This window comes from Prionailurus bengalensis, chromosome C1, assembly GCF_016509475.1.
Source record: "Prionailurus bengalensis isolate Pbe53 chromosome C1, Fcat_Pben_1.1_paternal_pri, whole genome shotgun sequence".
Lineage (NCBI taxonomy): Eukaryota > Metazoa > Chordata > Mammalia > Carnivora > Felidae > Prionailurus > Prionailurus bengalensis.
Genome location: NC_057345.1, coordinates 188,675,369 through 188,690,814, shown reverse-complemented (window position 1 = coordinate 188,690,814; position 15,446 = coordinate 188,675,369). Strand labels below are relative to the sequence as shown.

The following is a 15,446-nucleotide window of genomic DNA, read 5'->3' as shown; positions in this document are numbered from 1 at the left end:
ATATAAAATATAGTCCAATAGAAGCCACGGAGAATTAGTAATCTTAGGTTTATATTTACATAATTTATTATAACCCGAGAGTATAGTGTTTTACCAGAATTTTTTTTTTCAGTACAAAGCTATAGGAGAGGTGGCATAACTGTAGGAATTCTAAGTATCTGCAGAGAGCCTTGAATAAAGAAAAAAAAAGATGACTCTCAGATGACATTTGTTTTTTAAACCTCTTGAATGTCCATAACTCCTTTTATCATTTAGGTTCTATGTCAAGTTCCTGCTTTGTCATTTTCATGTGTTGATATTATCAAGTGTTCGTCTATTTCATTCTTAAACTTTGTCAAGTACAAATGCAAATATGCCATTTTTTTTTTTTATGAACAGGGAGAATTTGTGGCAATGCAGATTAAGGGACTAGAAGCTTTACGGTATATATAGGACACAGAGTTGGAACTGTGGTTCATTCATCTGTGTGTTCTAGGAAACTAATATATCTAGAACAGAGGCACTCAGTACATGTTCGTTGAATAAATAGATGAACAGAAAATGAATCACTTTCAATTATTCAATGAGCTCCTGTGTTCTATACCAAGTACTATTTAACTTGAGGAATCTATAATAAAAAAATGGGACTGAATCCAGACTCCACCAGTCTTTCCCTTCTGCAGTTCCCTAAAACTAATCACCATCTCCCTTGGCTATCAATGCATTTGGGTAAGACTGCAGACAGACTGTCATGGGCTTTCTCCTTTCAATTCAGAGACAATCTGGTGTAGCAGAAAATATTAGTCTAGGAGGAGTCAGAACACGTAGGTTCTTGTTTTCAACTTTGCTTTTCATTAGTCTTGTGTACATGAGCAAGTTACTCTCTAAAATCTTCAGTTAGTTATCAGTAAACTATGGTGATGAAATAGCATTTCATCAAGCTAGCAGTGTGAGCAATGAAATGAGATCTTGGGAAATGCATTATCTAAACATAAGATATGCTACCTGGGGGCCTTTAGGCATCTTAGGGCTCACATATAATTCACTCATGCCTGTTTTTTAGTACGAGCAGCTATCCCTTAGGGTCTCCCCATCCTAGCTCAATACCTAATACATTCGTGTTCACACTGTGATTACTTAATAAAGATTTATAGATGAACTGATTTTGATGAGAACTTCTATTTTCTTATCACCAATTTAGGCTCCGTCTTTTTGGTTCTAGCATTTTATTTACCTGTTTATGTATTCATTTATTTACTTTGATTAGAAATATTTATCCAAATGTATATTGGTAATAAACCAAAACATTTCAAAGATTTGAAAACATTTTTTTAAATTCCGTTTTTTGATAGATACTACTCGTTCCAAAAAGAGTTATGAAATGGATGGACGTGAGTATCATTACGTGTCAAAGGAAACATTTGAAAGCCTCATGTATGGTCACAGGTAGGCTATACATTCAGAATCTGATTCTCACCTTTGGTTATTTTACCTTCAAAATACATGCCCCATTTTTATGCATTATCCAAAGCTTCTGGGGCAATTCCTTTTGTTTCTGAAGAGTTAAGCAAGGAAATGCAAATTGATCAACTACTACACTAACTTATTGGGTTGGGAGAGGGAGCAGAACTGAGTTGCCAGTCTTAGAGACTTTGGAGAAATAGTTGAGTCCTAGATCTCCTAATATTTTTCTTCTCCTATTGATTTTCTCCTATTGATAATTCTTCTTGTGCTACCGAAGTCCACATATTTATGTTCTATCTCGTTGGAGTTTATCTTCATGTTACTATAATAGTATTTTACTTGTAGAAAGAGTTCTTGTTTTCCTTTTGGCACCCTTGCAGGATGCTCGAGTATGGTGAATACAAAGGCCACCTGTATGGCACCAGCGTGGATGCTGTTCAAGCAGTCCTTGATGAAGGAAAGATCTGTGTCATGGACTTAGAGCCTCAGGTAGGTCTATGGTAGAATATTTCCCATCTCCCCAAAGTAATGAATGAATGTCTTGCATTTTGTGCATATTGCTGTAGATCGTAGCTGAGACATTTTATTCTTTTAGCCTTTTAGGGATAAGACCATTTACCATATCTAAGGACGAGGATCTTATGTAAAGGAACAGTTGCCAGTATCTTGTCTTTAGTTAGGGAATGAGTCTTGCTTCTCAGATATAAAAAGAGAACTGAGCTGGTGGCTATAAAGAAAAGTTAGAATCCTGTTTTGACTTTGATCACAAAGGCATTAAGGAAATTTGTGGAGAGAATAAGATGTTGTTTTACACAAGGAGGTGAGGTTCCCATGTTGTCATATCTGTAGCTACCTCTATGAGACTATATGTGGAGTGAGGCAGGAGTGAGCAAGTTAGGATAAAGAACACACAATGTGTAGGCTCCATTTTTTGATCCTTGTATTTTGTGGGATTTTTTTTGTAGTCATTTTAAATATACCACGTGTACTAAAGAGAATCAGGGGATAAGACAATTGTTCTTACTTGGGTGAAGGCTGGTGGTCAGTGTGAAGATGTCAGTAGTATCCAATATAAGATAATAGCCAAGAGGAAGGGGAAGTGAGGGTGAAACAGAACTGATCCACCTGCAGAGTTTGTCTTTGCCTCTTTCCCATGAGATTATTTATAGGATCCTATTCTCAGATTTCATAAGGGTGTCATGACTAGTGAGAGTAAGAGCCACAATTTAAACTTAATTTTAATTCTAGAACCCCATCTCTTAATTATTAAAATTTTTATTTTTTAAAGTTGAGGACTTGAGGGCAAAGGAGAATAAATAAAAATAAATTGGCTGAAAATAATTGCTAATTTCTGGTCTTAGAAATTTTGAGAACATTCATGTTGACTCTAGGAGATTAAGATTTCTGTTTTTAAATATGAACCTATTTTTTTTGCGTAGGGTATTCAAATAGCTCGAACCCATGAACTAAAGCCCTATGTCATATTTATAAAGCCATCTAACATGAGTTGTATGAAGCAATCTCGGAAAAATGCCAAGATCATTACAGACTACTTTGTGGACATGAAGTTCAAGGTAAGATACAGAGAAAATTGACGGATGTATTTTTTTTCTAGTAAAAAAATAATCACTGTATTATTTTCACAACATTCCGGTGTTAAGGAATGTGATTTTTGTTTCTAATGAATAATGAAATGCCCTATGGTTTGTCCTTTTTACTGGATATCATTTGTAGATATTAAAATAATGTTTAATAAATGCTATGATACTATTATTTTTTTTCTAGTCTGGCTTAAGTTAAAAAAAAAAATGACCTCAAGCCACAGTTTGCAAAGCCACGTGGAAACTGGGTGTCCACAAGCCTGATGTTTATATTTTATTATTTATCTTATGAAAGAGTTTGAGAAGTTACTTTTAAAATGTTGTAGTGAATATATCTTATATGTAATATGAGTTATCTATGTAAAATATATTTCTAAATGCAAATATTATGTATTAATGATGATGGAAATAATAGAGGGGCCAAGACAGGTGGGATTTATCAGTGAACTCTTCCTGAAATAACTAGTTTCTTTCCAGTTTATTTTTTTCATTAAATCTACCTTAACTATTTTAAGTCATCATATACATTCAGCAAGGTGTATAAATCTTATGTATAACAGCTTAATGAATTTTTACATGTGCATATACCCAGATAACCATCACCTAGATTAATATATTACATCCACTTATTTTTTTGTGTATATGGTAAAAAACACATAACATAAAACTTAACATCCTAACCATTTGTAACTGTACAGTTTAGTAGTGTTAAATATATTCACACTGTGCAAGAGATCTCTAGAACTTTTTCATCTTATAAAACTGAAATTAAACATAAAGAATACGTCATAAGTTTGCATGTCTCCCTTGCATAGGGGCCATGTTAATCTGTATTCTTTCAAATTTAAGGGGTGCCTGGGTGGCTCAGTCGGTTGGGCGTCCGACTTCGGCTCAGGTCAGGATCTCGCGGTCTGTGAGTTCTAGCCCTGTGTCGGGCTCTGTGCTGACAGCTCAGAGCCTGGAGCCTGTTTCAGATTCTGTGTCTCCCTCTCTCTCTGACCTTCCCCCATTCATGCTCTGTCTCTCTCTGTCTCAAAAATGAATAAATGTTAAAAAAACTAAAAAAAAAACAAATTTAATATATGTGCTTCTGAAGTGAAAAACAGGTATATTTGTATAATCCTTTGTTATTATTTCTGTCTTCATATTTTTTTAAGTGACTACTGTATGAGAATCTGATTCTTCAGTTTGCGTTTCAGACAGTGGAGTCCATGGATAAATTCTCTGAATCTCATAGGCATTTAAAATTGTGTTCTCATTTTTATGGCAAGCTAAACAAATCAACAAAATTGTTTCTGGATCATGAGTATTGTCATCTTGTAAAGGAGTACTGCCACAACATTGCAGTGCCTGCATTTGTATTTGTGTTTACTTTTTACTTTATTTTTTAAGTTTATTTATTTACTTTGAGAGACAGAGAGAGAGAGTGTGAGCAGGAGAGGGGCAAAGAGAGAGGGGGTGAGAGAGAATATGAAGCAGGTTCTGCGATGTCAGCGCAGAGCCTGACCTGGGACCCAAGCTCACAAACTGTAAGATCATGACCTGAGCTAAAAAACCAAGAGTCAGATGCTTACCAGATTGTGCCACCCAAGCTCCCCCCTATTTGTTTTTTATGATTGCACTGTCAAACAGCTGTACTGTTTTAATTGTTATGGACAAATAAGAAAATAACAGCAGTGAAGTTAATGCATTAGTTCCGAGGAAGGCCAAATGACTCTCACTAAATGAACATTTCACAATAGAGAAAATCGATATCAAAAGTGAATTAAGTCATGGCATCATGAGGCAAAGGACAATTAGGGTATGTCTAATTCAATAGAACCAGGTCACCATCTTCATGTTGAAAGTGGCAGAATGATATCATTCTTATCAGTATTTAGTTTTAGAAACTGTATTTTACCTTCTAAAATTTCATTTGAAATTTGTGTAAGTTTTACTTATATTTAACTGGTAAATTTCATTTTCTTTCTTTCCCTTTCCTCCTCCTCCTGCTCCTCCTCCTCTGCCGCCTTCTTCTTCTTCTTCTTCTTCTTCTTCTTCTTCTTCTTCTTCTTCTTCTTCTTTGTTATATATGGTTTGAAAGCTTCAAGTGTTTAGATAATAGAATAATATAAGTCCAAATAAGAAGTTGAGGGGGTTGTTCTGGCTACCAACTGTTAACTTAGTTTTGCAAAGTCTTGACCAGAGAAACATTTAGTAAGAGTAAAGACAGAAACATAAGTTTTGTGGTTTAGAATAGAGGACGTTTATTTGACCTAAGTGTTTTTATAAATAGTTTCACAACTGAATATAACATCAAAACAAACTGTGTATTATTTACATTTATCTTATTAAGTCTGTGATATCCATATTTTTTCATTTCTCCTAAAGGATGAAGATCTACAAGAGATGGAGGATTTAGCCCAAAAGATGGAGACACAGTTTGGCCAGTTTTTTGATCATGTGATTGTGAATGACAACTTGCAAGATGCCTGTGCCCAATTATTGTCTGCAGTTCAGAAGGCTCAGGAGGAGCCTCAGTGGGTACCAGCAACATGGGTTTCCTCTGACACTGAGTCTTAATGAGGCTTCCTGCTTAATGCTGGGGTTTTAACAATACTCATCTGTTACAGAGCTCTGGAATAACAGCTGCAATCTAAAACAGCAGGATTTGCTCCATTATAATGTGGACAACTTTAAAAGTGGTGCAGTTTATTAATTAGTCCGGTTTGAAAAAAATTTTGCATTGTATGTATGTAGAATTACCTCCTTGGCTTTCAGGAAAAAATGTTTTCCTTTACCTCATATGCAGCAATGGTAGGAGTACGAACAATGTTAAGCCAGTGAGTATGAGAACCTTTCATAGATTTCATGCGGTTTTTGTACAATTCAGATAAAAGAGCTTCCCTAAATAAAATAAGTAGTATTTAATTTCAGAAACTGGATTTTGCCTCATGAAACTTCTATTTTATGAAAATGGCTTTTACTTGACTTAGCAAGAAAGAAGGGTTAATGTACACATTTCACATCTAATGTGAAAACTTACAGAAGAGACACTGCCCTCATCATTTATAAATCAATCTACAAGGAAAAAATTATTCTTCTGTTCAGAGCTGTAACAATCATCAATTTGCTTAAAAGCCAACATCCATATTATGCCTAAACTAGGAAAGGGCAATTGACTTTAGTCCTAGAGACTCGTATCTGAGAAAACCACAAGGTGAGGATGCTATTCCACGAAGTCTTATTTTTCTTTTTCCCTAGATCTTGAGACTTGCAGTCACTCTTATTGGCCCTGTATCTGTTTATCTTCTGCATCATTCTCTAACATTCCCCACACCCACACCATCCCTCTATTCCTCCAATCTCTTTCTTAACTATAAAAGAAACCAAGTGCATACTTCAAGGTATTTGTAGTTCTTTTTTACTTTTAGTGATTATCTTAAAAAAACAACTACCAAAGGGGGAAAAAAAACAACCAAAGAAAAAAATTAACCCCCCAAGAAACCCCGACCAAAGAGAAGTCATTTTTAATGATACTTAGGTTATCTCGGATTTGATCTTCTGTTTTTTTGAGAAAAAGTGTTCCTAAACTTGATTTACAGAGATGGAAGATAAGCAACTGGCAAAAATTTGAGAATTGCCTGTATCAACAGAGACAGACAGACACACAGACACACACACACCCACACCCACACACCTGGAAAAAAATCTGATACTAGTCTGTATCAATACATACCCACCCTGAAACACTGGGCTTTTGTGTGTGTGTGTGTGTGTGTGTGTGTGTGTGTGTGTGTGGTGTGGGGGCGTGGGTGTCTCCAGCATCTTGTAAAGGTGGTACACGAGTTGTGTCTTTCCATAATGTCAGCTTTATTCACTCATAAAGCAGGATTTACACAATTTTAACAGATGCAGGATTCCAACCTGAATGACATTTCACTACCTGTTTAACTTGACTTCACATATGTGACACAAGATAAAGTCACAATAAACAAGATACAAGGGTAAGAAGTTAAAGAATCAAACGCCAAGTCAGTCAATGAGTGCCTCCTTCAGATGAAAACTCAGTCCCGTCCGGGTCAGCTCTGGTTGCTACCTGCACGTTATGTTCAAGCAGTGGAGTGGTTTCTATTATGTTCAGAGATCAGTCTCTTTTTTTTTAATATTTCAATTGATATTTATTCATATTTGTCCATGTAAGGTAAAATGTTTTTTTCTCTTTTTTTTAAATATAAAATTTATTGTCAAATTTGTTTCCATACAACACCCAGTGCTCATCCCAACAGGTGCCCTCCTCAATGCCCATCACCCACTTTTCCCTCCCTCTCACCCCCCCATCAACCCTCAGTTTATTCTCAATTTTTAAGAGTCTCTTATGCTTTGCCTCCTTCCCTCTCTGTAACTTTAGTCCTTCCAGACTTCTGGTTCTAGGGATGATCAGTGCCTGGCTCTTCTAGGCAATCTTGGCATTGCCGATTATCAGTTCTCGGTACCAACAGAGTGTTTTGGGTTTAGCGGTGTCTATTCTCTGCTCACAGCCCTTGACTGCCTACTTGATTCATTTCTTCACTGCTTGACAAAAGTGATTCCACCAGGCTCACTACAGGGCTAACAGCGCCCCTCCCTAACTCTGACGCCTTGGTGGGCGGGGCTTGACACAGCGACGGCGGGCAGAGACCTGGCCCCCAGAGCTGCGGCCTAACCCGACACCGCAAAGCCCCGGCCTGACGCAGGCCCGGGAGGCACGGTCGCGGGAGCCAGGCTCGGGCCGCCGGCCGTTGCGTTGAGAGACCCCGGCTGGGAGAGCGCAATGAGGGAGGACTCGGGGCTCCGCCTGGAGGCCGAACCGGTGAGCGGCTCTTCGGCCACGGAAGTGGCAGCGGTGGAGGGTGCTGTCCTAACGCTTCAGCTGGCCCTGAGGCGGGGCCATGCCTAGGGCTGGGGATCGCAAAGGGAGAGCACTGCCAGTGATGTGTGCGCGTCCACCCATTTGGTGCTCACAGGATTAGACTGGAGCGGGCAATAGAAGTTCTTCCCGACGCCAGGACCCGAACTCCTGGAGCCAGGGGAGAAGCAGGGCGTGAAGTTTCTGGTGGCCTGAGCGCCCGATGTTGCTATGACAACGTCTCTCTTCGCTGCCTTCCCGCCCCCTGCGTGTTCCCGGGCTGCCAGCGAGGTCTCTCATGCGGATTCCTCCCGGAGGGCATTTACCTGCCCAGGAAAGAGATCGCAGTTTCCTAGCGGAGACTTTATCATGGTCTTTTCCCACCTCCCAGGAACAAATCACTGCAACCACTTGGGAAACCATGGGTGGAACCGTGATTGCTGTCCTATGCCCGCTGGAGTCTCTTTTCCTTGGCACGTCAACCCCCACTCCGACGTCCCCTTTTCTGCAAGGCTAGATTGCAAAGGCCCAATCAGCTCCCCGAGCTTATCCTCGCCCCCACCTTGCAGAGAAGGGCTGAGCGCCACAGCAGCCAGTGCTGCGCAGTCCAATGACGCATGGCGCCTGCGCGTAGCCTGCCCGGGCCGGAGAGAGCAGGGGGCGGGGTGTGAGCTCTTCGAACCTGGAGGCTGAGCGCCGCGGGGAAGCAGGGTTTTAGACCGAATGGGAAAGAAGCAGGTGGTAAGCGAGCCTTAGTTATGTTTGAGCTATTAGGATTTTGTGTTCAGTCGAGCTGTCCTGCTTTTATGGGGCTTAAAGTTGGCTTTGTGGATGGGTGACACGTCATTTTTGCGGGACTTTTGAAATGTGGAACGTGTGAACTGAATCCTTGGACAGAACGCGATCCATAGCATCTTTACAATAGCGCTTTCTTATGACTATCGTTTCTTTCCAGTTGTAATTTTAACTACCAGATAGTATTAAGACAGACTGCTTTGTCCTAATCTCGTAGCATTTGTATTAATACACCGTTTGAACGAATGGATTGCTAAATGGAACGATCGCAGAACAAACTAAGAGTGTCTAAAATGTAACCCTTTTGAATCATGCCCTCTGCAAGGAGCATGAGACAGTTGGGACATTAGATTGATTTTGAGGTATTTCTGTTAGTATTTTATTTTGAAAGATCGCAGAATGCTTCTCATCTCTAATCTCTGAACTGCAAACACTTTCTCTTATTCATGTAAAGTGGCATTTATAACGGGTGTGTGTGTGTGTGTGTGTGTTTGTGTGTGTAATTCTTTCTGCCCTAAAATGCATTCCTCATGCTGTATTCAGAGTGATTTCTTTAAAAAAGTGTGTTACTCTGTGACATACAACCTCCACTGGCTTCTCGTTTAATTAAAACAAAATCTGGACACCTTTTGTCTTCAAGACCCTAATGGTAGTGCCTGGGTGGCTCAGTCTGTTAAACCTCAGACCCTGGACTTGGGCTCAGATCATGATCTTACCCTTGGTGGGATCAAGCCCCTTGTTGGTTCTGGACTGAGAGTGGGGAGCTTGCTTGGGATTCTCTCTCTCCCTCTCCCTCTGCCCTGACCCCACTCAGGTGTGCACTCTCTCTCTCAAAAAAATAAACTTAAAAAAAAAAGACCCAATTAATTAATCTGGCCCCTGCCTATCCTTTGTAATTGTGCTGCAGCTTTACTGGCCTTCTTTTAGCTGAAACACTGTAATCTCTCTTAAAAGCCTTTGTGTTTGCTCCCCTTTGGCTCCTTTCTTATTCAGGTCTTAGCTCAAATATCTCAGAGAGACTTTCCCTAACTAAAGTAGCACTCCAGGGGCGCCTGGGTGGCGCAGTCGGTTAAGCGTCCGACTTCAGCCAGGTCACGATCTCGCGGTCAGTGAGTTCGAGCCCCGCGTCGGGCTCTGGGCTAATGGCTTGGAGCCTGTTTCCAATTCTGTGTCTCCCTCTCTCTCTGCCCCTCCCCCGTTCATGCTCTGTCTCTCTCTGTCCCAAAAATAAATAAACGTTGAAAAAAAAAATTAAAAAAAAAATAAAGTAGCACTCCACATCCTCCCTCATTTTTGTGTGTGTGCGAGTGTGTGTGCATGTGTGTGCATGTGCATATGTGTAATCTTCTCATACTTAACTACTAGAAAGAAAGTTCCATAAAAGCAGGGATTTCTCTGTTTTGTTCATTAATGTAGCTGTAGTCCTTAGGACACAGCCTGACATGTAGATAGAAAGGAGTAGTAGGAAGGAAGGAATTTTATATGAAATTTAGAAATTGTTAAGACAAATTTAGAATTGCCCATCTGATTCTCAGTAGTACTTCTTGGGTTTCATTTGATGAACAGGGTTATCAAAAGATTTGAAGTACATGAAGATGTTCTGAGGCTTTTACTTACAAGCAGTTTTCTTCTTCTCCCCATAGCGTCCTCCACGAGCCCTTCCACCTGTGCCAAGGTAAAAATAAGTTAGTTTTATTTTTTATTGAGTTTTAAAAATGTAAAATGAATAAAGTGAAAAAATTGACTAGTACAATTGCAAAATTATAATAATTCAGAGAAAACTTCTTGAAAATTTTAGAAAAAGGCTTCCTAAAAGTTTGAAGGTAAACAATTCTTGAATCATTAGGATTACAGTTATAATTAAATGTTCTGTTTCAAAGCCTGAATGTCAACATGGTAAGATAATGGATCCATTCTGAATGTTTTAATGTCTTGTTTATAAGACTTTTGATCCTCTTTGGGTTGCTAGAATAGTTTCTTCAGTTTAAGCTGGTTTTAATCAGTGACAAAATAAGAATTCTTAATCTGCTTAATCCACTTTATTAATAGACAGTAGGTAATATGTATATGTAAGTTCAGAAACTATTGGGGTTATTTTGTTAACAGTTTTATTGGCTTTTTTACTTATAAAAATATGCTAGTTTATAAACTAGCTGGCTCTGTGAAAGCTTATTTTTAAATTTACAATGACTTAAGTCAGTTTTCAGTCTAACAATATAATAGATTTCTAATTAATAGTTTCTTTTTTTTTTTTGTCTTTGTCCTAATTAAATTTGGTCGGTGTCATGTAAAGTGCTATTCAAGGTGAGTTAGTTCATCCTTAATGTAAAATTTTTAAAACTGGGAGTTCAAAAGTTAATTTGATTCCTTAATGTTTTTCTTAAAGTTGAATCTGAATGGTATAATTTATAATATTGCAACATACTTTTATCCTTTTAGCAAAATATCCTTATGACTGCTATTTTTTAAATGAAGGTTGATCTATAGCACTAGTTATATGAGTGATACTTTACCTTACAAATATGAAAGCACTCATTCCAGGATGGAGTCACCCACAACATGACCATTGGCTAGTTTATAGTTTTGTAATAGGGATGACATTGTCTTTTGTCTCATTTAATCAGGATAGACTGGGCTATGCTATACCAACCTCAAAATCTCTAACTTAATATCATACAAGGTTATTTCTGGTTAATATTTCTGGTTAATATTTCTAAGTACACCGTGGCAACAATCCAGGCCAGTTGCCTTTCACCACTCTTTGCTATGACGTCATGATTCAGGCTACTTCCATTCTGTGGCTCTGCCATCTTAACATACTTCAGCAAAGGAAGAGAAAGCTGGAGAGTTACTCACTAGCTCTTTAATGTTTTGGCACATCAGTTCTCACTGGCCACACCTGGGTGCAAGGGGGCTGGAAAATGTGGGTGATCAGATGAATATTTTGTGAGCCCACTTTTCTAGTGTTAGAAATGTCACTGTTTCTTTCTTTCTTTTTTTAATGTCGCTCTTTCTAATATTACTGACCAACAGTGAGCTACTGGCATTATACTATAAGCTTTCTTTGATTTTGTCAAGTTCTTGCCTCCTTCCCCTAATGTGTAGAAGTTGGTTGGACCTAGGGAAGAGAGGGAAAGGTCTTCCCTACTAAAAGTTCCTTTTGACTGCTCTCTGCATTGAAATTTAGGCAGCCTTTTCTGTTTTTTGTGTGTGTGTTTTATAGGTGATATTCCCCTTAGTCGTCCTAAGAAAAAGAAGCCCAGAACAAAAAACACACTAGGTAAGAAGTTGTTCTTTTTTTGTGGGGTCACAAGACTTTCTAGGACCTTAGGCATGACAAACATCACCAATGAGGTAGAGGCAAAGCCCCAGAAGTCCCAAGTCACTGCTGTGTTGAGGATAGAATCAAAGTCAGTTTAAGGAAGTGGAAGGTGATAGTGAGGAACAAGGCAATGGGCAGCCTGAAGAGTGTCTAGAAGCATTCGTGGAATAAAGGATTGTACTACTTAAACTCTTACTTCCACAGCATTCTTGGACTCTTTGAGGTCTTTTATCCCTAGACAACGTAAATTGTCTTAAGCTGTGATTGATTTCAGACCCTTGAACAGGATACTGGATTTAGAGACACAATGTCCTGGGATCCCTAATTTCAGTCAAAGAATCTCTTCATTAGCAAGAGTCTGAAGTCAAGGCCATATTAACCATGTGTTACAGGTTCTACAATAAGCAAGTTTTGTGAACTTGTTGTCTTAGTTATCCACTAATACTCCTGGATGTTCTGTCAGTAACTTAAACTCAGCATGTTCAGAATTCATCATTACCTTCAACCATAAATCAATTTTTTACTTCTCACAAATTTCTGTTAATGGAATCCCCCATTCTCCCAGTCACTTGGGCTCAAAACCTCAGTCAGCTCTAACTCGTCCCTCCACTCTACTTGCTGCCTGTTACGAATCTTAAGATGTGAAAATATCTATGTCTGTATGTAGAGATATAATAAAAAACAAAAACAAAAACCCTTGAGTATTGATTTGATATATTAACTACTGAATTTATTATAATTTATAATGTGATATAAGTGTGGGTTAAGACCAATTCTTATAGGCAAAGATGTAACAAAGGACAGTTAGTCATCATTTAGGAACTATTCTAGTTCCATTTTTTTTTCATCTTTTTAAGACTCAGTGATCTTTGGTTAAATTATCCTGTTTTTTCCCATTCCACTTGTCTGCAGGTAGCGCTTCTTCAGAAGGCCTTGTTCAGGCTCCTGTTCATAAGCCATCTGAGGGCAGTGAGCCACCAGCTAAAGAATCCACAGAACAACCAAAAGAAGCTCCTGTTCCAAGGAGGCAGAGGAAGACGAGGCTACCTCTTGGTATGTGAAGAGACCAAGGTTAGGTTGTGATACTAGTTGTTATGTTGGGGGTATGATTTAAAATTTCTCTGTTCCCATTTTTCCTCACCCGTATCCCTTTACTTTTTTCTTTCTTAAAGTTTTACCACTGGAGTAACTCTAATAGGTTAGGTCAAGAACCCTTTAGAGAGTCTCTTTTTTCATATTTCTGTATATTATGAGGGAAGGAATACAAATACGGGATTAAAACAAAGTTCAGATTTTGGTGTGTATAAGAATTTAGTATGTGATAAAATGGACATTTAAGATGAGTGGGGAAAGGATAGATTCAGTTAATACTGAATCTATGAACAATGCAATGAAAGAACAGTTATCATTTATTGAGTCTTGCTATGTCCCAGGCGCTATTCACAAGGTAAACAAAATACTGTCAAATATCAAATTGGCAATGCTTTTTTTCAGATTATAAAATTTAAAAGTGTTAGATAAAACATATATACACATATACATATATTACCTATATGTATAAAAATTGATGAGGAAGGGGCACACTCATATACTGCTGCTAAGAGCGTAAATTGGTATAGCCTGTCTGAACTGCTAGAAATAGAAGTAACTACACTAGCCACAATAATTAAAGGATGGTAACTTCAGCATTATTTATAGGAGTAGAAACTGGTAATAACCATAGCTAACAAAGTGATACTAGCTAAATAAATCATATTTTATCCATTTAATAGAAACCAGGCCCCATTAAAAGGATTGTTAAGGTGAAATAGTGACGTGGAAAACCATCAGTAATATACTGTTGAGTCATTGTACTCATACATATAATACATATAATAGTATATACATTAATATACATACATATTAATATACATACATACATATAATAGTACATACATACATATTAATATACATACATACATATAATAATATATATCAAAGGATCCTATTTTTGTAAAATATGTTGTATTAATTTCCCAGGGCTGCCATAACAAATTATTATAAATGGAGAAACTTAAACGAACAGAAATTTATTCTCCAACAGTTCTGGAGGATAGAAGTCCAAAACAAGGTGCCTGCGGGCCATCCTCCCTCTGAAGGCTCTAGGAAAGAATCCATCCTTGCCTCTTCTAGCTTATGGTGGTTATTGGCAATCCTTGATGTTCTTTGGCTTGTGGCAATATAACTCCATTTTGTACACCCGTCTTCACATTTTCCCATATTTTCTGGTATAAGGATTTCAGTCATTAGATTTCAGGCCCATCCTAATCCAGCATGATCTTATCTTAACTTGATTATAACTGCAAAGACCCTATTTCCAAATAGAGTCTCATTCACAGGTACTGGGGGTTAGGACTTGAACATATCTTTTGTTGGGGGACACAGTTCAACCCAGAACACATGTATATGCATGCATCTATGTAGTAAAAACAATGGAAAGATATAGCAAAGGTAGGTTTTTTGGAAGAAGGAATTAGGGATGATTTTTATTGTCTTTCTTCATTTATTTTTTACTAATTTTTCAAATATTGAGCATTATGACTTTTATAGTAATTAGAAGAAAGATAATGGGTTTTGTTAGAGTAAAACAAAGGGAAGGAATGAGGATTGGGAGATTAGCTCTTTCCTACTAACATTGGCCCCTGATGAATAATTTATTACAAAATAACTACCCTGACCAATTACTTATCCTCTTAGAAAATAGTAGGTCCTGATGGGATGGAAGAATTACAGGAGGAGAGGGTAGGAACTAGAAGAGTTCATAGTATGGAGCACAGTTTAGAGGCAAGTTGAAGTAGGATGCTGCAGTGCCCAGGGACAGTGAGTATTTATGAAGGGGAGAAGGCAGAAGAAGGCAAAAGAGACAGAAATGACGATCAGACAGTTTTATGATTTCTTTCATTACTGGCAGTAAATATAGGTGAATTAAAACTACCACCATAGTTAATTTAGTTAGGGTACAAATTTGAAAATCAAGATGGATACTAGTACCTAGTTTTACAATTTATGAAAAATGTATTTACAGAAATGACCATTTTTATTTTATGTATGTATGTATGTATGTATGTATGTATGTATTTATTATTTTTAGTTAGAGAGAGAGAGAGTGCAAGCAGGGGAGAGGGGTAGAGGGATAGAGAGAGAGTCTTAAGCTGGCTTCACGCTCAGGATGGAGTTGAACGGGATGCTCAATCCCATGAAGTTGTGATCATGACTTGAGTCGAAATCAAGAGTTGGATGCTCACCTGACTGAGCCATCCAGGCGCCTCTGACTTGACCATTTTTAGAAAGTTATGGACCCAACTAAGTTCTGGGCCAAAAAGCACCTGTCACTGTCATTCCAGAATGTACTCATCTATGCAAGTCCAGCTTTCTAAAT

At 38.1% G+C, this 15,446-nt stretch overlaps 1 protein-coding gene and 1 pseudogene across 6 annotated transcripts in view; one reads left to right on the top strand and one right to left on the bottom strand.

The window, feature by feature from the left end:
• Positions 1-15,446, top strand: part of LOC122481647 (transmembrane protein 237) — a 67,701-nt gene that overhangs the window by 37,263 nt on the left and 14,992 nt on the right. For 4 of the 6 annotated variants that reach the window (XM_043577499.1, XM_043577498.1, XM_043577500.1 and 1 more), the window contains 7 exons: positions 1,332-1,425; positions 1,824-1,932; positions 2,883-3,017; positions 5,415-5,563; positions 10,350-10,381; positions 11,930-11,986; positions 12,941-13,081. In XM_043577499.1, the coding sequence (XP_043433434.1) occupies positions 1,332-1,425; positions 1,824-1,932; positions 2,883-3,017; positions 5,415-5,563; positions 10,350-10,381; positions 11,930-11,986; positions 12,941-13,081 (717 nt within the window). Of the gene's footprint in view, positions 1-1,331; positions 1,426-1,823; positions 1,933-2,882; positions 3,018-5,414; positions 5,564-7,671; positions 7,876-7,909; positions 8,653-10,349; positions 10,382-10,999; positions 11,011-11,929; positions 11,987-12,940; positions 13,082-15,446 lie in introns of those variants that run through there. The other 2 variants (XM_043577502.1, XM_043577503.1) reach the window with 2 other exon arrangements.
• Positions 3,815-3,914, bottom strand: LOC122482313 (annotated as a pseudogene).